Source organism: Theobroma cacao, chromosome 7 (genome assembly GCF_000208745.1).
Source record: "Theobroma cacao cultivar B97-61/B2 chromosome 7, Criollo_cocoa_genome_V2, whole genome shotgun sequence".
Taxonomy (NCBI): domain Eukaryota; kingdom Viridiplantae; phylum Streptophyta; class Magnoliopsida; order Malvales; family Malvaceae; genus Theobroma; species Theobroma cacao.
Genome location: NC_030856.1, coordinates 333,403 through 361,133, shown reverse-complemented (window position 1 = coordinate 361,133; position 27,731 = coordinate 333,403). Strand labels below are relative to the sequence as shown.

General features: G+C 33.3%; 2 protein-coding genes across 3 annotated transcripts in view; both read left to right on the top strand.

Moving 5' to 3' along the window:
- The window catches only part of LOC18593199 (receptor-like protein 12), a 46,436-nt gene extending 18,924 nt beyond the window's left edge, over nt 1–27,512 (top strand). The window contains exons 1-7 of one of the 2 annotated variants that reach the window (XM_018124949.1): nt 9,431–10,330; nt 10,412–10,555; nt 11,232–11,303; nt 23,434–23,580; nt 25,229–25,300; nt 25,852–27,122; nt 27,211–27,512. In XM_018124949.1, coding sequence (XP_017980438.1) covers nt 9,703–10,330; nt 10,412–10,555; nt 11,232–11,303; nt 23,434–23,580; nt 25,229–25,300; nt 25,852–27,104 — 2,316 coding nt within the window. In that variant the 5' untranslated portion in view covers nt 9,431–9,702 and the 3' untranslated portion in view covers nt 27,105–27,122; nt 27,211–27,512. Of the gene's footprint in view, nt 1–9,430; nt 10,331–10,411; nt 10,556–11,231; nt 11,304–23,433; nt 23,581–25,228; nt 25,301–25,851; nt 27,123–27,210 lie in introns of those variants that run through there. The other variant, XM_018124946.1, reaches the window with a different exon arrangement.
- LOC18593195 (glycine-rich protein) lies at nt 1,822–2,426 on the top strand. Its single transcript, XM_018124952.1, has 2 exons — nt 1,822–2,066; nt 2,159–2,426. Exons 1-2 carry the CDS (start codon nt 1,940–1,942, stop codon nt 2,326–2,328), a joined length of 297 nt encoding a protein of 98 aa, XP_017980441.1. The 5' UTR covers nt 1,822–1,939; the 3' UTR covers nt 2,329–2,426.

The following is a 27,731-nucleotide window of genomic DNA, read 5'->3' as shown; positions in this document are numbered from 1 at the left end:
TAATGTAGCATTGCATTTGCATGTGTGTAATTACCGTAGTTTGGTGTGTCCTCAATAAGATTGTGCTTAATTATCTCAAATTCCTATTGCTTTGTTGCCATGTTCTTTACATCATTTACTACAATACAATTTGAATATTTTGTTGTTAACTTGACAAATCACTTGTGTAGCTGCTAATCATCTGCCTCTTCTTTGTGCCCCTCAACACTTTTCGCACATAAAAAAATTATCAGCTTTAAAAGCAAATTTTTTTGTTAAACTTTCGCATCATATATCTCTCATTGCGTAATTTATTTAATAAAAAATAGAAAAAGAAAAACATACGATAAAATGCTTGAATCAAATATTAAAAAAATAGATTGTTGAAATTTATCAAGAAGGTAAATGAAAAAAATAATATTAAGATAATGTTGCTAATTTATTGACGAGGAGGATTAAGGAAGACTTGTTTTGTTGATGCAAAAAGCTTGAATTATTGTCCTCCAAGACATGGTAATTTGTCCATATTAATTACTTTTGAATGCTCAAACCTATAGGTAGGGACACTGATAATGCTACTGATAAGACTCAGTAACACTGCTTTTGAATGACTGATAATGCTGTTGTTGCTTTGTGAGGAGGTTGGGGCTTAATCTTAAGTATTTAGACGGCAAAGTTGCTTTGCATTATTACTAATAATCAGAAATAAAATAAGTAGTAGTAATGAAATGATTGAGTTAATTCTATAATTATTCAAAAGGAGGAAGACTTGTTTTGTTGACGCAAAAGCTTAAATTCACACCATGGAAATGCTTCAAGCTATTCCTCTATGACACAGTAATTTGTCTATTTTACATTCTCTTTTCTTGATTTTCTAAGCACTTGCCACAAAGGCTGTATTATATATATTATCTTCCATAGAAAAATAGCTTTAAACCATCTAAACACAAAATTTTAGTCAATCAAGTGAAGAGTAGCTCAACCGTGTCATGGACGAAAACCATGAGATTACTTAATAGTCAGATATTTCAATCTGTCAAATTCATCCTAGACGTTATAACTACTTGTTATCCCTAATGCTTACGTTTTTTGGAATTGTTTTTAGCTTCTAAGCTACGCTACAATCTTTTCAAATATGTCAATTACTCTGTCTTCAGTCCATTGGCCCAAAGGAGGAAAACAATGTAAATTTGTAAAACTTTTAAAGTGTTCCTTCTTTGATCAATATGGCAAAAGTTATATCACATTGCTTTCACCTTTATTATTTCTTCCTCGACAATTTCAAAAATTACATAGGAATTACGTATGAATTGGGTTAAGTTAAACATTATCATTATTTTCAGAAAATATATACAAATTCAAATAAATCGTGAATTCAATTTAAAAGTTTAATATAAATTTAACTTAATTATTAATATAAAATAATGGTTACATGAAAAAGATAATAAATTTATTAAAATATTATCCTCTTGTTTTCCTCTAATTTCATCATCAAGTTGATGAAAGGGGCAAAGGGAGCCTCAAAGGGTTTCCTTCAGGTTGCATTAATTAATATAACCAAAAGCTTAAATGCTTGCCTAAAAAGCTTACTTGCATTGACTATATTAAAAGGCAGTAGAATTAGTCTACAAAACACTAGCCTAACCTTTTTCCTCTTGATAGGGCCATTTGTCCATTTTCCTTTTTGTTTTTCTTGATTTGTCGGCAGTTTCTACAATGCCAAAATCTATTATAATATTGCCTTACATGGACTCAACGCATAATTTCATAAATAATGCTTAATCATACGGTTCGGAACACGCATTTACTAGTATTTAAAGAATGAAAATCAACCAACACATTGATTTAACAAATTAATTGAGTTGTTTCTTTCTTAGTTTCGTCAACCACAAATATAAATGAATAAAAGATATCCCGCTCCGAATGTACTTTGGTGAAACATTGTTTTACTTTGATAAGAATGATGAGTTCCAAGACTTTCCTCCTCCAAATACTTGCTCTTTTAGCTGCTGTAACTGTTGTTCTTCTCATCTCTTTGGAGGTGGCAGCTGGACGCCTTGCTGCAACTACCACAGATATCAATAACGGTCAGCTGCTCTAAATATTCTTTGCATTAGTTGAAATATGTGACAACCAACTTTAATAATCTAACATGTTGAACATGAGTTTACAAGTACAGCTGAGCTGGCTACTCGAACAACTGAGGCTGAGGTAGACGATGCCATCCTCTACGGCAGAAGCTGCAAATTTGAGTGCTGTGAATTACCTGGACGAGCTTGCTATAGGAGGTGCTGCAATTACACTGGTGAGGCGGTGGATGTTGAAACTAGTGGCGATCCTCACAACTAATGTAGCATTGCATTTGCATGTGTCTAATTACATGGGACCAAACCGTAGTTTGCTGAATGCTAAGGGGAAATGAATAAAATTGTGCTTAATTATCTCAATTCCTATTGCTAAATTTGTTGGCATGTTCTTTACATCATTTAGTACAATTTAAAATATTTTGCTGACTAATCTGGACAAACAAATCACTCGTGGAGCTGGTAATCATCTGCCTCGTCTTTACATAAAAACTTATTAGTTTTAAAAACAAATTTTTGTTAAACTGTCACATTATATAGTTCTCATTGCGGACTTGGACTCTTCCTAGACGATCAAAGGGTATCAAGGGATCTTGAGTCCTTTGCTTTGGCTTGAAACTTATCCGCTCGGACGCGTTGGATTTGGTTTTGGTTGTTTTGCAATATCATCCTTAGGAGTATAGTTTTAGGCTGATAGGTGTTTTTGACTTCTATTGCCAGTTCTTGTGTTTAGGCAAGTTTGAGTTTTTTGGTTTCTGGTTAATGAAAATTAAAGTCTCAGTTGCAGAGAGTTGCATCAGTACTTCAAAGATAAAGATGTGCACATGTCAACCACATGACTTAGAATTGTATTCTTAAGCAGTTTTTATGTTGGAATAAAGGCCACATGATGTGAGCCATTCAAGACAGCAGTTATTTGAATAAGTTGTGCTCTCTTTGATCCCTTATTTTTAGATTAACTATTTTCTTGTTCTTATCCTCTCAGTATTTGTGTATAAATACACTTAATGCAGTAGTGAAAAACATCAATCAGATCCTTGTTTTCAATTTATCTCTTTTCTGGAAATTTTCTCTTACATTTTTTATAAGTATTCTAATTTCTGTTATAAATATTCTCAAAAGATCAACATGGTATTAGAGCATTTTGAGTGATCTTAAGGAACCTTGGCAAAATCGTTTCAAAACATTTATCCTTTACAAACTTTTTTTCTTTATCTGTTCTTTCTGTGAGGCTTTAAAAATAAATGGCTTCCTCTATTTACAACATTGCTGCTCCTCCAGTTTTTAATGGCAACAATTATCCCATGTGGGCTATGAAAATGAAGGCAAATCTAAAGGCCTTCGACCTGTGGGAAGTTGTGGAAGTAAGAGGTGGCCCTCCAACTCGACAAGCCAACCCAACAATTGCTCAAATGAAGCAGCACAATGAAGAAGTAGCAAAATGGTTTAAAGCTTTGTCTTGCATTCACTCTGCTGTCACAGATGCAATTTTTGAAAGAATCATGGCTTGTGAATCTGCAAAAGAAGCTTGGGACAAGATAAAGGAAGAATTTCATGGCATTGATTGTACAAGGCAAATACAAATTCTAAACTTGTTAAGAGAATTTATTTGAATTGCTAAAAATGAAAGATGAAGAAATGATGAAGGATTATTCTGATAAAGTTTTAAGAGTTGTTAATCAGTTAAGATTGCTTGGTGAAAATATAACAGAAAGAAGAGTTGTCAATAAATTTTTGGTAAGTTTGCCTGAAAAATTTGAATCAAAACTTTCCTCTTTAGAGAACTCTAAGGACCTGACAACTATGTTAGTATCAGAATTAATAAATGCTTTGCAAGCTCAAGAGCAACGCAGAGCATTAAGGCAAGAAGACCATGTCGAAACAACCTTGGCTGCAAGAAGTGTTGACAAACGAACCAGCAGTGAAAGTCACAAGAAGACCGAACGTGAGAAGAAAGATAAAGACAAAAGGTATGAAGAAAAGAAACAAGGAAAGAAAGGGCAATTTCCACCATGTTCCTATTGCAAAAAGAAGAATCACATTGAGAAATATTGTTGTTACATGCCTTATGTAAAATGTAGAGCCTGCAATCAAAAGGCCTTATTGTTGTTACATTCTCCTTGTTTCACTCAATCAATTTGACTAGATTAAGTCAGTTGTATCTTGATCTTAACAACTTGACAGGTATGTTTAATATGGGCCTTTCTTTAGCCAAATTGAAATGATTAGTTGGCAATTTATTTTTAGTCAGAGTTAGATTTATAATTCTAACTTTCATTGAGGTTGAACTTGAAAACTTAGATTTTTTTTTTAAATTAAAAAAGAGATTCAAATTTCAAATTTAGTGTAAATGTGGGTGATAAAACTCATGAAAACATGACTTTCTTAATTATTTTTTAATTTATTGGATTTGTTAGATCTCCATCAAGAAAAAATTCATGAAAAATATAAATTGGATTGGAACTTTATACTTTTGTGTTAATTAGTTACGCATTAAAGAAAGAAAAATGTTTAGTTAAGGTTAGTTAAATTTTATTTGAAAAAATGCTATTACATATTAATTTACTATTCTTATAAAATTCAAGAAAAGACAATATATTAATTATAAAAATCTTTCTATAAATATCACCTGAACAAGTATTTAAAGGTACTCTAACATTTCCCTTCTTTAAATAGGGAAAAAACAAAAATCTTTCGTCATAAATTAGGAAGATTTTGACTTACGAGAGGTGAACTCAATTTCTCATGTGAAATTCCATCAATAATCAAAAGCTTGCTTTTTCTTAAGGTTCTTTCATTAGATGATAACAACTTCACAGGTAATCTTTCTTCTCCTTTTTATTCAATTTGCATATTAGAAATCTTTTTAAGCATTTAAATAAATTTTCATTCATCAATATAAAAATACAAAGCCGAACAATCAAAAGGTTAAGTATTGTAATTCATTACACATTCACAGTTGAAAATTAAAAAAGAAAAATGGGACAAGGGAGAGTAGAAAGAAGAAATCATGTGTGAAGTAAGTATTTTAATCACAATGGAGCATCCATATCACAACTTATTGTTTTTCATAGTTTATACACAAAAATTATTAAGTTCCACTAAAATTTTCTTAATATAAATTGTAATATGGATACTCCATCATGCAATCAAGCACTAGCAAGTGGCTAGATGCTGTGCAAGGGAAAGTAAAAGTATCATTTTTTTAGCTAAATTTTCTTTTTTTACATTTTTATTGAGCAATTTTTTGTAAACAATATTCAAACTCCTTATCTCTATTCAAATTTGCTCCAAGGTCGACTTCCAACTCTACAACCTTCGTTGCGTGGCTTAAGCGTTTTACACAACAATTGAATTGGAGAAATCCCTTCATCAGTTTGCAATATGAGTTCACTACAGTATTTTCTTGATTTGTCGAGGAATAACTTTCATGGAATTATTCCAGAATGTCTTGGAAACTTAAGCAATTCTATTGAAATGGTGGATCTAAGCATGAATAGTTTTCATGGTAAAATACCCGGAAATTTTCATAAAGATTGTTTGTTGAGATCTTTTCGCATCAATGACAACAAGATTGAAGGGTCACTACCACGCTCTTTGGTTAATTGCTCGAAATTAGAAATTTTAGATATAGGGAACAACAACTTGATTGACACTTTTCCAATTTGGTTAGGAAATTTAGATCTACAAGTTCTTATCTTGCGATGTAATAGACTCTATGATCGCATTGATAACTTTGAAGGTAAATTTTCCTTCACTCATTTGCGAATCATCGATCTCTCTCACAATGACTTCAATGGCTACTTACCAACAAAATTTTTTGAAAATCTTCAAGCTATAAGAAGTGAGAGTGAAAACAAAGGTGACCCAAAGTACATGATATATTCTGGGACTAATCGAGGTTATTATATTTATGAATCTTTATTTATTACAATAAAAGGGTCGGAGATGGAGCTCTTGAAAATCTTAAACACTTGGACAATTGTTGACCTTTCTAATAATCGATTTAAAGGACAGATACCTGAGGTAGTTGGAGAACTTCATTCACTTATCGTCCTCAACCTCTCTCACAATAGTTTAAGGGGTCCTATCCCATCAATATTAGGAAACTTGTCAGCACTTGAATCATTAGATCTCTCATCAAACAAGCTCAAAGGAAAAATTCCAGCACAATTAGTAAATCTGATATTCTTAGAGGTATTAAACCTTTCTTGGAATAATCTCACGGGACTCATTCCTCGAGGCAAACAATTTGATACTTTCACAAATGATTCCTACATTGGAAACTTGGGTTTATGTGGACTTCCTTTATCCAAAAATTGTAGTAACGAAAAGAATTTGGAACCACAACCAACAAAGTTTGATGAAGATGGTGATTTTGTGAATTGGAAATTTTCTATATTGATGGGGTATGGATGTGGGCTTGTTTGTGGATTGAGCATGGGATACATTGTGTTCACAACTGGAAAACCATGGTGGCTGGTTAGGATCATTGAGAGAGGTCAACAAAAATGTGTTATGAGAGGGAAAATCCGCAGAAGTGGAGGAAGAAAGTAATACAGCTAATGCTCTTAGGTGAGTTTTAATTATCCTATGTAAAACAATTATTGTTTTTTATTCAAATTTAAGATTTTTGTCTAACAAGTTTTAACAAATGTTACCAGGTCAGGTATGTGGCACCTTCCAAGGTTAATTTCTTCCACCAGATAGTTTGGCAAAATAAGATCTTGACATGAAAGGAGATTTTTCAAGCTTGGTGGAATGGATTCTGTAATCATTATATATATTGTGGTGGACTTTGTTAATTTGTTCGTGTCCTCTACATTATAATTAGACCTATTCTCCACTGCTTTACGGTTGAGGTGATTTCTTTTCAGTTAGTTGGAATGTTATCAGTAATTTCAATTGTATTGGTCATATTCTAATTCTGAATATCGATTATGGTATGTAATTTTCAACTTGTAGATATCTTGAACTATACTATTTGATTCCTTACATATGTATTTGCTAGAAATCAGAAGTACACAAGTTCAAAAATCTTAGTAGATTTTTCATATGGAAAGGGATTATGTGAAGTGCTTTCTCCTCAAAATTATCAAAGAATATTAAAAAAAGAAATATCTTCACCGCTTTATACACAAGATTTTAATTTTTGGCTCCCCTTTTTATGCTTTATACACAATTTCTTTTAAAGTGATGACCTCTGTACTGTGAGCACAAAGTTATTATAAGGTGATCCTCAATTTAATTTCAACAGCCATTAACAATGACTCCCGAGAAGTGAATTTTTCTACCAAAAGAAAAAAAGACTAACCACTGTTGCTCTCAGAGTCCCAGAGAACGAGCTGTAGCTTTGGAACTTTGTGATTGAGCTATGAAGACTGAAAATAATATTGTGCAGCGGTAGGGAGACTGCTAATGTTGCTTTTGATGGGGTATGGTTGTGGGCAGGGTTTTGGATTGAGCATGGGATACATTGGTTAGGATCATTGAGAGAGGTCAACAAAAATATGATATTAGAGGGAAAATCCGCAGAAGTGGAGGAAGAAAATAATACAGCTTATGCTCCTAGGTGAGTTTTAATAGTTCTAACAAGATAACTGTTGTTTTTTATTCAAATTCAAGATCTTTTTCTGACAAGTTTAAACACCTGTTAACAGGTTGTGTATGTGCCAACTTCCAAAGTTAATTTCTTCCATAGACAGTTTCGCAAAATGCAAGTTGAAGCTACCAAATTTACCTGATGAAAGAGTTGTTGACTAGGTAAAGCAAGGTGCAAAAGTGCAGTTATAGCACAATTGTCCACGCTTGTCATTATCCAAAACTTGGTGGTGTTTAATAAAATGTAACATTGATCTTTGAGCACTCCAATAAAATTGTAAGGTTGATGTGTAGGTACTGTTATCAAAATCATAAGTGTTTGGTGTGTTAATGTGTACAAAGTTTATATGTATGAATATATGAATACTATAACTGTTGCTTTGCTGCTTCATCTCTCTGTTCGTCCCTCTTTCTTGTTTGTATAACCTCAACAGATCATAGTTACATTTTCCTTCTTGATTTCTATGACAATGATTTCAATATACCATATGCGTTATTCACATACAAAATACAAAATATAAGATAATCAATAAAATCATCTCATCAAAACAATAAAAAAATCACTAAAGAATCATTGACATATCGAACGGATGATTTTATAAGGCACTGTCTTGTGGGGCTAAGTTCGCTCCCATAGGTCTAGTCAAGATGTTCGGTTCAAGTGGGGCTATCAAGGAGTTGAAATATGAATGTGAAAAGCTTACAACGAATAGCTTGAAAGTATTATCACATATGAATGTACTCTTCAAGGGAGCCCGATTTCTACAGATTGGCAAGTGGGATGTTGACAAGAATTAAAGAAAGGAGATCGTGGGACAAGAATTGGATACCAGGAAAACATGTGGATCCTTCAAGCTTCTCGTCTCTGATACTGTAACCACATAATTTTAGTCAATAAAGGATAGTTTAACGTGTCATGGACCACAAAAGAAAAGGTCAAACTTGAACTAAGGGCATGCCTCACCCTTTTCCTCTTGGTAGCATTAAAGAATCATTAAAGAATCACTGACATATCAAAAGGATGATACTGTAACGCACTGTCCGGTGGGGCTAAGTTCGCTCCCATAGGTCTAGACAAAATGATCAATTCAGGAGGGGCCATCAAGGAGTTGAAATATGAACCTGAGAAAACTACAAGCATTCGCTTGAAAGTTCGAGGCTGTGGCCTGTTTGGAGCCTATTCATCCACTCAACCCCAAAGAATAATAGTTGATTCTCAGGAAGTGTAGTTTGAATATGAAGGAGGATGAAACATTGTGATTGAGCTATGAAGACTGAAAATAATATTGTGTAGCGGTAGGGAGACTGATAATGCTATTGATAAGGTTGAGGAACATTGCTTTTGAGTGACTGATAATGCTAATGTTGCTAAATTATTAGCTGTTACATAGAAAACCTTGTTGTTTAACAAGTACAAGAAAATGCATAGCAAGGGTGACTCGAAAAGATTCAAGGGTGAAATATAACGTGCTCTGCTACTTAACTACTGCCTGAACCTTTTACAGAAAACTCTTTTAAGGGAGGACTATTGATATTTCATGCTAATTATCTCTGAATAACTATGACAAGACTGCTACCCATCAATCATAATCAATGCTAGCTGGAGCCTTCAAAGTTGGGACCGATGTAATTAATACCAGGAAAACATGTGGATGCTTCACTCTTTCCGTCTCTGATACGGTAATCGCATAATTATAGTCAATGAAGGATATTTCCACTGTCTCATGTAATCACATAATCTTAGCCAATGAAGAATAGTTCAACCGTGTCATGGACGACAAAAGGATAGTTCAAACGGAAAACTAGAGGGCAATGCTTCACCCTTTTCCTCTTGATACGGCCACTTGTCCATTTAGCTGATCGCTTTTCTTGATTTGTAGGGACTTTCTACAATGCTTCATCATGGATTCAACGCATAATTTTGTAAAGAATGCTTCAACATAATTTCGAAACAGGCATGTACTAGTATTTAAAGAATGCATCAACCAACACACCAAGTTGTTTCTTCTCAATTTGTTTCAACCACAAGTATAGTCTTATGGGAAACATTGGCTTCCTCCTCCCCCTTATGGTATTTGCGGTAGTGTTGTGCAACTCTGTGGCGACTTTGTCAACGGAGTCACCCAACACCACCACTGACCAATTGGCTCTTCTTGCACTAAAAGCTCATGTCACTCATGACCCTCAAAACCTGCTGGCGACCAACTGGACTAGTGCTACATCTGTTTGTAACTGGATTGGTGTCACTTGCGGATCTGATCACCAAAGAGTCACCGCTCTTGATCTTTTTAACATGAGTCTTCTGGGCACCATCCCACCTCACTTGGGAAATCTATCTTTTCTTTCTCAGCTTAACTTTGGATTTAATCATTTTCATGGCTCACTGCCCATGGAGTTGGCTAATTTGTCTTCACTGAAACATATAAACTTTGGTTACAACAACTTCCATGGGAAAATCCCATCATGGTTTGATTCCTTCACTCAACTTCAGAGCTTGTTTCTATACGATAACAACTTCTCTGGTGTTATCCCATCTTCTTTGGGCTCTTTGTCAAACCTTGAGAAGCTGATGTTGTCTAACAATGATTTGAAGGGTCATATTCCTATAACAATCGGAAATCTTCACAGCTTGAAATGGTTATATTTGGACAATAATCAGCTTTCAGGTTGTATAATAATTAGTTTACTCTATCATCAATATATCTTTATTGCAAATATTGATTTTAACACTAATAATCTTGTTGTAGGTCAACTTCCATCAGCTCTATTCAAGTGTCAAGAGCTAGAGATTTTAAGTTTATCTCAAAATGCCTTGGAGGGAAGCGTGCCTCAAGAAATCGGGAATTTGACTAGATTAAACGAGTTGTATCTCGATGAGAATAATTTTACAGGTATGCTTAACGTGGGTTTTTCTTTAGACAAATTAAAATGATTAGATGATCAGTTATTTTTGTTCGTGAGTTTAGATTTATGATTTTAATTTTCATTTAAGTTGCAGCTGAAAACTTGGATTTAGAAAAAGAGATTTAAATTTCAAATTTAGTATAAATGTGGGTGATAAAACTCATGAAATCATGACTTTCTTAATTAATTTATAATCCACCGGATTTGTTAGATCTCCATTTAGAAAAAAATTATGAAAAGAAATAACTTGGATTGGAAATGTATACTTTTATGTTAATTAGTTATGCATTAAAGAAAAAAGAAGATTTCCTTAAGAGTTGCCCACAAGCACCGGTTAAGTTTTGTTAAATTTTTATTTGAAAAATGTTTTTATATATTAATATATATACTATTGTTACCAAATGCAAGAAAAGTCAATATATTAGTTACAAAAATCTTCCTATAAATATCACCTTGACAAGTGTTTAAAAGGTACTCTTTAACATTTTCCCTCTTTGCATTGAAAAAAAAGACACCTCTTTCATCATACGTTAATTCTATTAAAAAAAAAGTTGAATAAAGTAGTCCCTTAATTAATGCTCAACAAAAAAAAAGTGACCTTTTTAATGAATTAAATCTTAATAGGAAAATTCTATCTTCTAAAGGGTGAATTCAACTTCTCAGGTGAAATTCCAATAACAATTGGAAGCTTATCTGTTCTTCGTTATCTTTATATGGGTTATAACAGCTTGACAGGTAATCTTTCTTCTTTTTATTCAATTTGTACATATCAGAGATATTTTCAAGAGTTTAAATAATATTCTCATTCATCAATATAAAAATACAAAATTAAACAAGCAAAAAGTTAAGTATTGTAATTAATTATACATTCACAATTAAAAATTTAAAAAATGAGACAAGAGACAATAGAAAGAAATAATTAAGTGTCAAGTTCGTATTTTAACCATCAACTTGTTAGTTACTAGAGGGTTTCCATCTGTTAGATTAGAATCAAATGGAAATCATGCCTTAATTTCATTATTAATATTTATCATTTCTTAAATTTTAAAGTAGATGTTACATGAAAAAGGCAGTCAATAATTGAAATATTGTCTGCTTCATTTCTCCTTTTTCATCATCAAAACGTTTCTTCCAAGTTGTATTAATATAGAATTTGATAAAAGAAATAGTATTAATGGAGAAATAAAGAAACCAAAAGAAAAGGCATTAAGTTATATTAACAGGAACAACACTCGTCTATTGAAACGCTGTACTGTGAAGTCCACTATAGAAACAAAATTAATCTTTCTATTGAAAATTAATTCATGCTTTTAAAGTTCCCTTTTATTTATATTTTTTCTTTTTTTCAATCTGTCTTTATTTTTTATTTTTTCTCTATCTATATTTTGTGAAAAAAATTAAAAAAAAGAATTTGATAAAAGTGTTGTCAAAACATGCATGGACTAGTATTTAAAGAATAAGCATCAACCAACACAATTAATGATTCAACAAATCAATTGCATTGTTTCTTCTTAATTTGCCTCAACCCCAAATAATCTTAACAATGGGAAAGAAATTTTAAATATATATAAAAAGGGATATAGCTCTCTCAGCATATAAATTCCTACCTTCAATCTTTAAGATCAATATATCCTTATTAAAATTATTGATTTCAACACTAATAATCTTATTGTAGGTCAAGTTTGTCGCTACGGGTAATGTGGAAAAATTTTTGGGTTTGGGATTCGCTACCAATCTTTTTTTATTTATGTGTGATTGGTCACCTATTGACTTCGTTCTAGTCGACGAGGTCCTAAATTGACTTTAGATCCGTCGAAAGAACTATAAATTGGTCAATGGGTTTCAAAATTAGGGTTCGGGAGTATGGTTACGCGTGGTGAAGGATTAGCACCTCGCGACGCCCATTCTATAATGGCACCATCTAACCGCATGTTGTCCTATTATAGCTTTAATTTTTAAATTTATTTCATTGTGTTTCCTTAATTATTATTTATTTAGTTTATCAAATCGGCTCAAAACTTAATCTTGTGTCGTGCATATGATGTAATTGTGAAATGCATAGCATAAGCATTGATAAGATGTCGAATGAAAACGTTTTGTTGAGATTATCCCAAGGATCCACCCATCATACTAGTGGGACCTCTCGTAACGTGCGGGTCTAGGAACCAAACCTTTAGACATGAGAATGGTTAGGAGTTGCCACCAATCGTTTTTTCTAGGTGTGAGTGGCCACCTATTAACTTGATTCTAATCAACGAGATCCTAAATTAATTTTAGGTCTATCGAAAGAATGTTAAACTGGTGTATAATTTTTAAGATTGGGTTTGGGAGTACGATTACGCCTAGGAAAGGATTAGCACCTCCGTGATGCCTATTCCACAAATGGTACCACTTAATTGTAGGTTTTCCTATTAGAGCCTTAATTCTTAAATTTATTCATTATGTTTCCTTAATTATCATTTATTTATTTTACCCTCTATTTTGTTTGCAAATTAAAATACTATATTTGATTTTACGGATTGAGATTACTAGCATTATCTGTAATGATCCTTTCTAGGAGACCATAATGGCATATTATCTCTTTCTTGATGAATTTGCATGCCACTTTCTGAGTCACATTAGCCTAAGATGCTACCTCCACCCATTTAGTGAAGTAGTCGATTGCTACCAGAATGAACTAATGCCCATTTGATGCCTTTGGAGTTATTAACCTGATCACATCCATGCCCTATATTGAGAAAGGCCATGGTCATGTAAAAACATGCGATGAAGTTACAGGAGTGTGGATTTTGTTTGCATATATCTGACATATATGACATTTTCGAGCAAAGTTTATGCAATCCATTTCCAATGTAAGCCAATAATATCGGACCCTTATGATTTGCTTAGCCAACATATGCCCACTTGCGTGTGTTCCACAACTTCCTTCATGAACTTCCTCAACTATTCTCTAGGCCTTAGTTGAATCCACACATCTCAAAAGCACTTGATCTCTACCTTTTTTGTACAAGATATCTCCATCCAAGAAAAAACTCATTGCCAATTTTTTGATGATTTTCTTATCATTTTCTAAGATCTACTTCGAATACTGTTGGTATTTGAGGTATTGCACAATATCATTGTACCATGGCTTCCCATCTGTGTCATCCTCTACACTTGAGTAGTGGGCTGGGCATTCTCGGGGATTTACCATAATGGGTTGAATCTTGACATCAGTACCAACTATGAACATTGTCGCCAATGTAGCTAATGCATATGCCATTTGGTTTTCTTCTTAAGGTAAATGGGTGAAGCGGATCTCATCAAAATTTTGAATGAACTTTGTCATGAATTTCTAGTATTGGACTAACTTTGAATCGCATGTTTCCCATTCTTTACGCAATTGGTATATGACCAAGGCAGAATCCCCGTATACTCTTAACTTGCGAATTTTTCTGTTAATTGCTGCTTGAAGACCCATGACACAAGCCTCATATTCAGCCACATTATTAGTGCAGTAGAAATTGAATCTGACAATGATCGGATAATGGTCTTCCTCTAGTGATACCAATACTGCCTTTATGCCATGTCCCCAAGCATTTAAGCCCTATTGAAGAACATCTTCCAATTCTTATTCCCCTTAGACTCCTCTTCACTTGTCTGGCATACTGACATCAGGTCCTCATCAGGAAACTCAAACTTCATTGGTTCATAATCATCTTTCACCCTTTCTACTAAGAAATCAATAATCGCACTTCCTTGATGGGTTTTTGACACACATATACAATATCATATTCAAATAACAAAACTTGCCATCTTGCCACTCTCCCTGATAAGGATGGCTTTTCAAAAAAGTATTTAATGGGGTCCAATTTTACAATGAGCCAGGTTGTATGATATAGCATGTATTGCCGGAGTCGATGTACTGTCCAAGACAATGCACAACATATCTTTTCCGACGGGGAATACTTGGACTCATAATCAGTGAACTTTTTGCTCGAGTAATAAACAACCATTTCTTTCTTTCTCGTTTCATCGTGCTGTCCCAAGACACATCCCATGGATCTTTCATTTACTGTCAGATACAGAATGAAAGGTCTTCCAATTATGAGTGGTACCAATATTGGCGGATTTAGAAGATATTCCTTAACTTTGTCAAAAGTGATCTAGCATTCTTCATTCCATGCCCCTAGATCGTGTTTATAAAGAAGCTTGAAAATTAGGTCGCATTTGGAAGTGAGTTGTGATATGAACCAGGCTATGTAATTCAACTTTCCCAAGAAACTTCTGACTTCCTTTGGTGTCTTGGAAGGGGGTAAATTACGAATTGCTTAGATCTTATATGGGTAAACTTTTATTCCTCTTTCACCAAAAGTGCATTTTGCTGGATTTAGCCTAAGCTGAAATTTTCGTAACCTCTCAAACAACTTTTTGAAATTGATCACATATACTTCTATTTTCTTATGCATCATATCATGGAAAAGAGTCACCATGGCCCCTTGATAAGTTGCTCAAGCATTTTTCAAACCAAATGGCATTACCTTCTAACAAAAGGTTCCCCACATAGTTATAAAAGTAGTTTTTTCCTTGTCCTCCAGTGCCATCTTCATTTGGTTGTATCCCAAGAAGGCATCCATGAATAAGAACATAGAATGATGGGCAGTGTTATCGACAAGGGTATCAATGTGGTGTAGAGGAAAATTATCTTTTAAACTTGCTCTGTTTAGGTTTTGATAATCTACACATATTCTTACTTTTCCATCTTTCTTAGGTACCGGGACAATGTTTGCCACCTATTCTGGATATTTAGCCACTTTTAAAAATCTTGCATCAAATTGCTTTTTCACCTCATCTTTAATTTTCAATAACATATTGGGTTTTATTCTTCTCAACTTCTATTTAACTGGTTTGCATTCTAGTTTCAAAGGTAATTTATGAGCTACAATGTCCATGCTAAGCCTTGGCATGTCTTGGTAAGACCATGCAAACACCTTATTCTTATTCTCTTTCTTAGGGTGGTGGCAATGTAGTACCAGTTTTAACCTCTTTCTTATTCTCTTCTTCTCCCAAGTTAATTGCTTCTAAAGGCTTCTAATGTGGGACAATCTATTTCTCTTCTTACTCTACTAGCTTAACAAGTCTAGGGGTAAATCATAATCCTCCACATTTTCTGTATTGTCAAGTTCACTGTGCCTTTTTCAAAATTAACTTCAAGACCACTGTCATTACCATCTTCACATTCATTATTTGGAACCCTAGCAATAGATGAAATTAAAGAATGTAGGGCTATTGTAGAATCAAAAGATTAAAATAGGGAAAAAATGAGAATGAAAATGATGGAATTGAGAGGAAATAAGAGAAATGCATTACGCATGTCATCTTATTAAAATGATATATGATACAAAGCCCTTTATACATAAGATCTCTGATGCTCTTGGGTATAAGCATGGATGTTTAATTAGCATTACTTTGAAAAAGAGCCATGGGTGACTGACAAACTCATGGTAGTCCAGCTGCTCAACTTCAGTTTGGGTTGTCTAATGTATGTAGTAGGCATCTCCTCCTCATTTCCTAATTGCTTTTTTTCTTCCTCCATGGTGCATATTGACAAATCGAAAAAGGCATCATTCAGAGCTGGTACTGACATTTGCCCCTTTGCAGTGAGTATTCTAAGAAAAATGCATCCTCCAGACTGGAATTTTTCATAAAGGTGAGGAAATGTCATTCTTTCAATTTCCAGTTCGCATTCTTTAAAGCAAGCCAACCTCTTCCTTCTTCTTTCAGCTATCATTTTTTCCCTTTCTTTCTTAGTTGGCTTATATCCTAAACCAAACTTTTCTTCATTCTTGATAGCTCGAATTAGCCTTTTGATACCTTGCAGTTTTCTTCCCAATCTTGCCCCTACTCAACATCTTTTCCCTACTATCTAGTTGATTGCTATCTTAGTGGTTTTGGATAACCTTGGAATGGGTGGTAGGGTTCCTTCTCCCATATAAGTGGTGTTTACAAATTCAAAAGATCAGAATAAACAGTATGGTACTTCTTCTGTCGCTTTCATATAAAAAGTATCTGACAGCTTACTTATGAGCAAGTATTCTTCCCCATTAATGCATATGATCTTTCCGTCCACTATGAACTTGACCTTTTGATGGAGAGATGAGGGTATAACTCTGACCATGTGAATCCATGGTCATCCTAGCAAGTAATTCTAAAAAGGGATAATATCCATGATTTTGAATTCTATGGTGAAAGTACAAAGACCAATCTCTATGGAATCTTGATATCTCCCACCACTTCTCTTCTTGTTCCATCAAAGGCTCTCACAATCATTTGGCTCTTCCTCATATAAGACATGTCGATTGGTAGACAGGTCAAAGTTCTCATAGGCATCACGTTCAAGGATGAACCATTATGAACCAGCACATTTGCAACAATACAACCCTTGCATTTAGTGGTGATATGCAAGGCCTTGTAATTTCCCGACCTCCGAAAGGGATTTCCTCATCACTGAAAGATATGATATTGCCCACTAAGATATTCCTTACAATTTAGTCCAAGTTTTCCACTAATATATCATGATTAACATAGGTCTGATTCAGAATCCTCATTAAGAAATTCCTATGCGGTTTCAAACTAAGTAGTAAAGATAATAGTGAAATACGAGCAAGCAACTTGTTCAACTGCTCAACCACGTTGTATTCACTATGTTTGATGAACTTCAGGAACTCAACAGCACCCTTCTCTGTCATCGATCCTTTAGGGCCATTTGTCAGTTCTTGGGATTGCATTTTTTCTTCACTCAAACTTTGCTTTTTTTGTTTCCCTTTCTTTTTTTTAAAATTCTCCAAAATTTTTGGTGCATAACAGAGTCCATTATGAGTAATTCCTCCAACACCAATTATATTTGCAGCATTGTCCTAAGGTTTAGTCACCCATTTCCCCATGTTTGAGACCTGTGCATTGCAATTACAATTCCAAGGAACAACTTTGTCATTTTTGTAAAGAGAAGGTTTAAAGACTTCAATGGTGATTTTTGCAAGCATTTTGTCCTCAATAGGCTTTTCTTTGTCTTCATATAAAATGGTTAAGGGCCTTATCTTTACTGGATGAGTTGAATTCTGTGCCAAATCTTTTGCTAACACATTCACTGTTGGCTTCAAAGCTTCTACATAGAACTCAACCATTGATTCATCCATCATTCTTTGTACCTCCTCTTGGAACGTGTTACAATCTTGAATTAAATGCCTTACACACCCCTTGTGATATAAGCAATACGAACCTTGGTTATTTTCTAAACCATTCATGCAATAATGGTTTGGCCAAACTTCAAGCATGTTGGTTTTTATCAAAACTTCAAACACTCTTTCCATGGGAGTTTCCACTTCCTGAACATTCCTTTTAATGTACGTCTCCCTTTCTACCACACTCACTTCAGCTCCAGCATGGTTTGGCAATAGGTTGTTACTAACACCTTCTTCTAGCTTGTTCTCAAAATATAAGAACTCTGCCTTGATCAAGCCCTGTACCTTATGTTTGAATGTTGTACAATTCTCAATCGAATGACCTTCAACTCCATAGTGATAATCACAATGAGCAATAACATCATACCATCTTGGGAATGGAGGTTTTAATGGCTCTATGTATAAGGGCGCTGCCAAATGATTTGAAACCAACTGTGTGAAAAGTTCAATGTATGATATCAGAATGAAGTTAAGCTGCACCTTCTCTTGCCTATTTCGCCATCCTCTTGATTCACTAGCTGTATTATTAGGAGATGTTGTTTGTTGTGTGGTTGAAGCTGCGACAAGTGTGGGAGTAAGTGGGTGAATATTCACAAGGTAGGGTGTCTGTTGGATAAGAGCATATGGATAACGATTAAGTAGGGCATTTAGCATTGGTGGGTATAGGTATAGACTTTGAGAAGTATTGTTCACTGTTGGGTAAAAAGGGTATGGAGGATATGGTTGGTTGATGAGTGCATCAAATACATATATTTAACAGGAGATTAAATACCTAATTAGTCTAAGTTAGACTAGATTTAGGATCGAATTTAGGTATTTTCATTTATTTTATTAATTTGGTTTAATTTATATTTAAATGTTTATTTTAAGTTAATAATGTTAGTTTTATGTTATTTATATTTATTTTTATATTTTGTAGGAGTAGGATCAAAAATAATTTCAATTGGTAAAGAAAGGTGAATAATGGAGTGGTGCTCCACTTGCATATGTTTCAATTTTTCAAGCATATCTCCCACTATAGAAGTCCAAATGACATGATTTTTAACCATTAGAAAGTTAAGAGGCAAGGCTACAATTTTGATGTTTATCACTATGCCCAGTTATGATCGAAAGGTAGTCAAAATTTTTGTTGAAGTAAAAGTACTACACCAAAAGAACAAAATTGAGCATAAACTTTGAGAGTCGCCGCAGCTCTGAAAAATGAAAGCCACGACATTCAACTTATTGTCCAAAAATAACAAGCTTATGAGATTTTGGAAGCTATTTAAGGGGCCATTTTCAGAGATTTTTGGGGGCATGTAGAAAGCAATTTCTCTGGACAAAAAAAAAGCAAAAAACAAAGCAAGAAAGCCAGAGAATTAGAGGGAGAATCAAGATCACAAAGCTTCAACTATTAGTTTTCTCTCTCTACTTTTGTGTTTTTCTTATTTACTTTGACTTGGATTAATGGCTAATTTTATTTAGATGAAGTTTTTATTACATATTATCAACTAAACTATTTTTCTAGGATTGTAATTAAACTAACATGTAATCTAAATTTTTAATCTCTTTCTTGCTTATCTTTAATGGCATTTGAATTCTTTATTCCAATTTGTTCTTAATGCTTTTAATTACCCGATCACCAATTAAATTGATTTAGGAAGCTAAACAAACTTGGGAAAGGGAGTTTAGTGTAGACAAAAATTAGGATAGCATATGATATAAATTGATTTACATATAGGGTAGGGATATACCTATAACTCTTATGTAGCCAGATTAGAGCTTGAACTTAATGAGTCTATTTTAATTTCAATTCACATAGGGATATAGTGTTTTAGTTAAAATAGATATTTTTATAAGATGAGTCGGGAGACCTTTATAAATAATTAAGGACTCTAGGTTAGCAATTGAACCCGTTGAAATAAGTTAAGAAAGAGAGTTAAGATTTAGATGAGGTGTGAGGGATATTGTAATCCTTAGCTTATTTGATTTGCTTTTTACCCAATTAGCTTGTTACTTTAATTTTTAATTAAATTAGTTTTAGTTGAATAGTTTTTAGTTCAATTAGAATTCAGATTTTAATTTTTTGAATAAAAGTAAATTGTTCTACTTTTAGTTTTTAGTAAAATTTTAGATCAATTTTCTATGGGATCAATACTTTGCTAGCTTATATACTATCTATTCGATACCTATACTTGCGTAGTATAATTTTAACTGACATTGGTAAGGGTTATAGATCTTATATTGTGGTTATCCTAAAGAGATGGCCTGAGTTTCTCCTTCTTTCTTCTTGAAAGTATTCCCTTTTTTCATGCTTGTTGTCTCACCCCTTTCCATTTTACCTTGCTTGATAGCACTCTTGATCATTTCCCCCAAAATCTCCATATCAACAAAGTTCTTTGTGGCACTATTGACCAACTACTCATAGTAAGGTGCTTGTAAAGTATTAACAAACATCACAATGGTCTCTTTCTCGGTCAAGGGCGATTGAACTTGAGAAGCCATACTCTTCCACCTTTAGGTATACTTTTTGAAGCTTTTTGTGGGTCTCTTCTCCATATTCTATAGAAAGGGGCGATTTGGAGCCATATCTGTAACATGCTTATATTGGGTCCCAAATGCCAAGGCAAGGTCCTTTCATGTGTGAATTTGGTTGCTGTGTAATTGGACATACCATATTGTTGCGATGCCCGTGAGGTTGTCTTAAAAGCAATGCATCAAAAGCTTATCATCATGTACGTATGTAGCCATCCTTTTACAACATAGTGATATGCGTGACCAAGCATTTAGTACCATCGTATTTTTCAAAATCAAGAATTTTGAACTTTGGAGGGATGACCACATCTGGTACAAGACATAACTCTATTGCATCCATGAAACAATACATACCCATCCCTTCTAGCATGCGTAACCTCTTTTTCCAGCAGGTCGTACTTTTAATGGGTCTTAGGGTTGTCCTTTGATTTAGAAGAACCACACTTAAGTTTTTCTTGTTCTTTTAGATCGTCCAAATTAGGCACAGAGATAGGATTCGAAGGACTCGTTCCTCTAATCGACCTTGGCTAGACATAAATCGGAGGTGGTCTTGTAGGCAAAGACATTCTGAAGAATGGATATGGGCCAAGTTGCGGCATAAGGACTGAAGCATTTTTCACTAGTGGTGGGGTAAACCCTGGCGGATACATAGGCTTTGCATTAGCCTCCGAAAACTGCACTTCTTCTAGCATACTGGAACTCCCTATCACTTTCTTTCCTTTGTTAATCGACATCATTTCCAAAATCCTAGCTAATTGACTCATGATTTTCTCTTGCTTCTTTTTGATTTTGTCCATCCTTTCTGAGTGTTCGTCCCCCATGACCTTTGAGCGGGCTCTCATGTTGTATCTATAAAGAATTCGGTTCTCTGAAATTTTGTTCTTTATAATCATTTTCATAAGTTAGAATTTATTTGAATAAATAAATGCTACATATTTATTTTATTTTTTCATATCTTTTTTAAAATGAATCATGTGATTGTGATGCAAGTGAAAAATATTAAAAAGAAAGAAAGAGAACTATTGGCCACCCAACAACAATTACCATAAGAAATCCATATCCATAAAACCTGAATATCTGATTACATCCATGTTCAAACATTTACATCATTGCTTTCAAAAAGAAAAACCAACTTTATCATACTGGTCTCGCACCTCCTTAAGATGATTGATTAGTAGTTCACTTAACTCGTCCTTCGGAAGGATTTCTCACTTGATTCTTCTATCTTGTCTGCCATTTCTCTAGCCTTGAAAGCTACTTCCCTCATTTGCCTTATTATCCATTCAATTTCAACTTCCCTCATTTGAAGATTTTGTTCGCACAAGTCACCTATTTCCCTCATTTGAAAATATTCCCGCCTAACAGCTTCATATTGTCCATTATATCCTTCCATGGCTATCTCCATTAGGTCGCAGTCGTTCCTTAGCCCTTGAATTATGGTCATCATTGAAAAGTTTATTGCATTTGATCCTTCAAATTTGCTTTTCCACTCATCCTGCTCTTCCAAGGCCCTTTGTACTTTTCTTGTTGTTTCTTTCTTCTTCTCCTTCAGCTCATCTTCGTATCTTCATTTGATTTTCGCCATTTCTTTCTCAAGCTTCTTTTTGGCCAATTCACTCTCTAGGAGGACATCTTGGGGCTTTGGTTTCACTAGGAGTTTCGATGCATTTTCTGGAGGATATACAACATCCTTCACCCTCTGAGCATGCCATGCTAGATACCCTGTGGCAACCTCATTGGTGAATCTTCCTTGATCTACTCTACTTGTCCTCTTCTAATCTTGCACAATTTCTTGGATTTTCTTCAAATTTCCTAGCTCCCCATATGTCATCTTCCTATATGGATTTGTAAATCTTTCAATTTTTGGCTCTGCTAGTTGTTGGATGAGCTCTGAGGATGGTGGAGCAACCAGGTGGCCTCTGCTAGGGTGTCCAGGAACTCCTAGTATAGGCCTTGTACCCTTCCCTTTTTTTTTGGCTTTCCGTTTTAACCAGCTATCCAATTCTCATATTGTTCTTGTTGTTTCCAGATTATTTTTTTTAGTTTATTTTGTTTTAACCCCAATTTGTTAAACTTAATTGTACTTGCCTAGTTTGATTTGAAATTTTGATTTCAATGTCTTTGGGTCTGTTTTTGGGCCATAGACTGAAGTTCGAAACCCAATTTTACATTGGGTTTTAAACTATGAAACCAATAAAATAAAATAACAAAATAATAAAATAAAAGCATGTAAGATAAAATAAATAAAAAATAAAAAATCTGTCTACAGGACCCAGGGATAATTGCTCACTTTGGAAAATACTCAAGAAAATTCACCTTCAAAAGTTTACTGGGTAAATCCCATCCTCGGAGTAATCATTCGTGTTTAAAAATAATCAGCTTTCTCAGTCATCAATATACTTTTTTTATATATATTGATTTCAACACTAATAATCTTATTGTAGGTCAAATTCTATTGGTTCTGTTCAAGTGCAAAGCGTTAGAATTCTTATCTTTAACTAACAATGTCTTGGAGGGAACTGTGCCTTGAGAAATTGGGAGTTTGACTAGATTAAGAAATTACATATATTGATTAGTTGGTAATTTGATTTTATTTGTGAGTTCAGATTTATGATTTTAGTTTTCATTTAGGTTGAACTTGAAGAATTGAATTCAAAAAAGAGATTTCAATTTCAAATATAGTATAAGTGTGGGTGATAAAACCATTTGTCCATTTTGCTGAACGTATTCATAATTTTAGTCACTAAAGGATAGTTCAACCTTGTCGTGGATGACAAAAGCATAGTTTATATGTGAAGTAGAGCGCATGCTTCACCTTTTTACTCTTGATAAGGCCATTTATTTGTTTTCCTCAACGTATTCATAATCTTATCTTTCAAAACATGCATGTACTAGTATTTAAACGAAAAGCATCAGCCAACACAATGATTCAACAAATTAATTAATTATGCTGTTTCTTTCTTAATTTGCCTCAACTCCGAATATAAATTTAACAATGAAAAAGATGTTTTAACTATATATAAAAGGAGATATATCTCTCTTAGCATGTAAATTCCTATATACCTTCAATCCGTAAGATCAATATATCTTTATTGCAAATATTGATTTCAATGCTAATAATCTCATTGTAGGTCAACTTCCATTAACTCTATTCAAGTGCCAAGAGTTAAAAGATTTATGGTTATCTGATAATGCCTTGGAGGGAAATGTGCCCCAAGAAATCGGGAATTTGACTAAATTAACTGTGTCGTTGGAGCTCGATGGTAACAACCTAACAGGTATGCTTAATGTGGGCCTTCCTTTAGACAAATTAAATGATTAGTTGGTAATTTAATTTTAGTCATGAGTTCTAATTTATGATTTTAGTTTTCGTTTAACTTTAACTTGAAAATTTTAATTTGAAAGAAGATATTTAAATTTGAAATATTGTATAAGTGTGGGTGATAAACCTCATGATAACATGACTTTCTTCTAAAGATACATAGGAATTAATGTATGAATTGGGTTGAGTTAGACATTATTATGATCTACATAAATTAAAATAAAACGTGAATTCAATATAAAAATTAAAAATAGGTTTAATTTCATTATTAATATTTGTCATTTCTTAAATTTTAAAGTAGCTGTTACATGAAAAACGCAGTTGATAATTGAAATATTGTCCGCTTCATTTCTCCTTTTTCATCATCAAAATGCTTCTTCCAAGTTGCATTAAAAGAAAAAGTATTAAAGGAGAAATAAAGAATCAAAAGAGAAGGCATGAAGTTATATTAAAAGGTGCAGCACTCGTCTACCAAACACTGCTACTATGTAGTCCACTATAGAAACAAAATTAATCTTTCTATTGAGAATTAATGCATGCTTTTAAAGTTCCCTTTTATTTATATTTTTGCTTTTTTCAATCTGTCTTTGATTTTTTATTTTCTTTTTCTTTTCAATTTATATTTTGTGAAAAAAAGTTAAAAAAAGAATTTGATAAAGGTGTTGTCAATCCATTTCTAACAATGACATGTGAAAAAAAGAATTTGATAAAAGAAAAAATATTAATAAAGAAAAAAATAAATCAAAAGAAAATGCATTAAAGTATATATGAAAACTTTATGAAAAGGTGGAAAAGATATTATAACTTTATAAAAAGCTCTCTGCATAAAAATTCCTACCTTCAATCCTTAAGATCAATGTATCTTTATTGCAAATATTGATTTCCATGCTAATAAACTCATCATAGGTCAACTTCCATAAGCTTTATTCAAGTGTCAAGAGTTAAAAACTTTATGGTTATTTAATAATGCCTTGGGGGGAAGTGTGCCTCAAGAAATATTGATTCTAGTTTTCATTTAGATTGACTTTGAAAACTTGAATTTACATAACAAAAAAAGAGATTTAAATTTCAAATGTAATATAAATGTGGATGATAAAACTCATGAAATCATGACTTTCTTAATTAATTTATAATCCACCGGATTTGTTAGACCTCCATTTACAAAAAATTCATGAAAAAAATAACTTGGATTGGAAATTTATAGTTTTATGTTAATTCGTTATGCATTAAAGAAAAAAAAGATTTCCTTAAGAGTGGCCTATAAGCACTTGTTAAGGTTTGTTAAATTTTTTTTTTGAAAAATGTTTTTATATATTAATATATATACTATTCTTACCAAATGCAAGAAAAGTCAATATAATAATTACAAAAATCTTCCTATAAATGTCACCTTGACAAGAATTTAAAAGGTACTCTTTAACATTTTCCTTCTTTGCATTGAAAAAAAACACACCTCTTTCATCATAAGTTAATTCTAGTGAGAAAAAAAAAGGTTGAATAAAGTAGTCCCTTAATTAGTGCTCAATAAAGAAAAGTGGCCTTTTTGTTGAATTAAGTCTTAGTAGGGAAATTCTTACTTCTAAGGGGTGAACTCAATTTCTCAGGTGAAATTCCATCAACAATCAGAAGCTTGCCTTTTCTTCAGCATCTTGATTTGAGCTTTAACAACTTAATAGGTAATAATATTTCTTCTCCTTTTTATCTAATTTGTGCATATTAGAGGTCTTTTTAAACTTTTAAATAATATTTTCATCCATCAAAATAAAAATACAAAACTAAACAATCAAAAGCTAAGTATTGTAAGTAATTACACATTCATAATTGAAAATAAAAAAAAATTAGACAAGAGATAGTAGAAAGATGAAATTAACTGTGTAGTTAGTATTTTAACCATCAACTTGTTAGTTACTAGAGGGTTTCCATTTATTAGATTAGAATCAAACAAAATAATCATATGTTAATAACACAAAAATGAAAAACTAGAGGGAACAACTTATTTGTCATAGTTAATACACAAAAATTATTAAGCTCCATTAAAATTTTCTCAATATAAGTTGTGATATGGATACTCCTTGGTCCAATCAAGCACTAGCAAGTGGCTAGATGCTGCACAAGGGGAAGTAAAATTTATAATTTTCTGAGCTAGAATCATATGTTTACATTTTTAAAGAGCAACTTTTTCCAAAGAATATTCAAATTTCTGATCTTTGTTCAAATTTGCTCCAAGGTCGACTTCCAGCTCTACCATCTTCATTGCAAGGCTTAATCATTTCACGAAATAATTTAATTGGAGAAATCCCTTCATCAGTTTGCAATATGAGTTCACTACGATATTATCTCACCTTGTCAAAGAATAATTTTCATGGAATTATTCCAGAATGTTTAGGAAACTTAAGTAACTCTATTGAATTCGTAGATCTAAGCATGAATAGTTTTCATGGTAAAATACCTAGAAATTTTCATAAAAATTGTTTGTTAAGAAGGTTTTTCATCAATCAAAACCAGCTAGAAGGGTCATTACCACGCTCTTTGGTTAATTGCTCAGAATTGGAAGTTTTAGATGTAAGGAACAACAACTTAAAAGATACCTTTCCAAATTGGTTAGGAATTTTGGATCTACAAGTTCTTATCTTGCGAGGTAATAAATTCTTTGGTCACCTTAATGACTTTGAAGGTAGATTTTCCTTCTCTCATTTGCGAATCATAGATCTCTCTCACAATGACTTCAATGGCCATTTGCCATCAAAATTTTTTGAAAATTTGCGTGCTATAAAAAGTGGGAGCGAAAACAAAGGTGGCTTAAAGTACATGAGAAGTGACATATGGGATCATTATTATGAATCTTTTGTAATTACAACAAAGGGGTTGGAAATGCACTTCATGAGAATTTTAAACACTTTGATGGTTATTGACTTTTCCAATAATCGATTTAAGGGACAGATTCCTGAAGCACTTGGAGTACTTCATTCACTTATAGTCCTCAACCTTTCTCACAATAGTTTAACGGGCCCTATCCCATCAGTGTTAGGGAATTTGTCAGCACTTGAATCATTAGATCTCTCGTTGAACAAGCTCGAAGGAAAAATTCCAATACAATTAGTAAATCTTATATTCTTAGAGGTGTTAAACCTTTCTTGGAATAATTTCATGGGACTCATTCCTCAAGGCAAACAATTTGATACTTTCACAAATGATTCCTACATTGGAAACTTGGGTTTATGTGGACTTCCTTTATCAAAGGAATGTAGTAATGGGCAGAATTTGGAACCCCAACCAACAAAGTCTGATGAAGATGGTGATGCTGTGAATTGGAAATTTTCTATATTGATGGGGTATGGATGTGGGCTGGTTTGTGGATTGAGCATGGGATACATTGTATTCACAACTGGAAAACCACGGTGGCTGGTTAGGATCATTTGGAGAGGTCAACAAAAATATGTTATTAGAGGGAAAATCCGCAGAAGTGGAGGAAGAAAATAACACAGCTAATGTTCTTAGGTGAGTTTTAATAATTCTAACAAGATAACTATTATTTGTTATTTAAATTCAAGATCTCTGTTTCACAAGTTTTAACAAATATTGCCAGGTCGGGTATATGCCAACTTCCAAGGTTAATTTCTTCCACAAATAGTTTGGCAAAAGAGGATCTTGACAAGAAAGGAGACTTTTCAATCTTGGTGGTATGGATTCCATGATCATTATATATATTTGTTGTGGACTTTTTAAAGTTGTTTGTGTCCTCTATATTAGACTTATTCTCCGTTGCTTTTTGGTTGAGTTGATTTCTTTTCAGTTTGTTGGATTGGTATATTACTAATATCAGTTGTAGTAGTCGTATTCTAATTCTGAATTTCGATTATAATGTGTAATTTTCGACTTGTAGATATCTTAATCTATATATCCTGCTCCATTGCTTGCTTATAACCATATCTGGCTTTCAATTATGTGGTAAAGATTGATAAAACTTGTAAGCATTTTGCATAAACTAATTCCCAAATAAGAAAGGTTCTTTTCAAAAATACCCCTCATACATAAGGTGTTTTTGAGAATAGCCCTCCTTATAAATTTTACTGTTGTTAGCCAAGAGAAATTAATTTTGGACAAAAT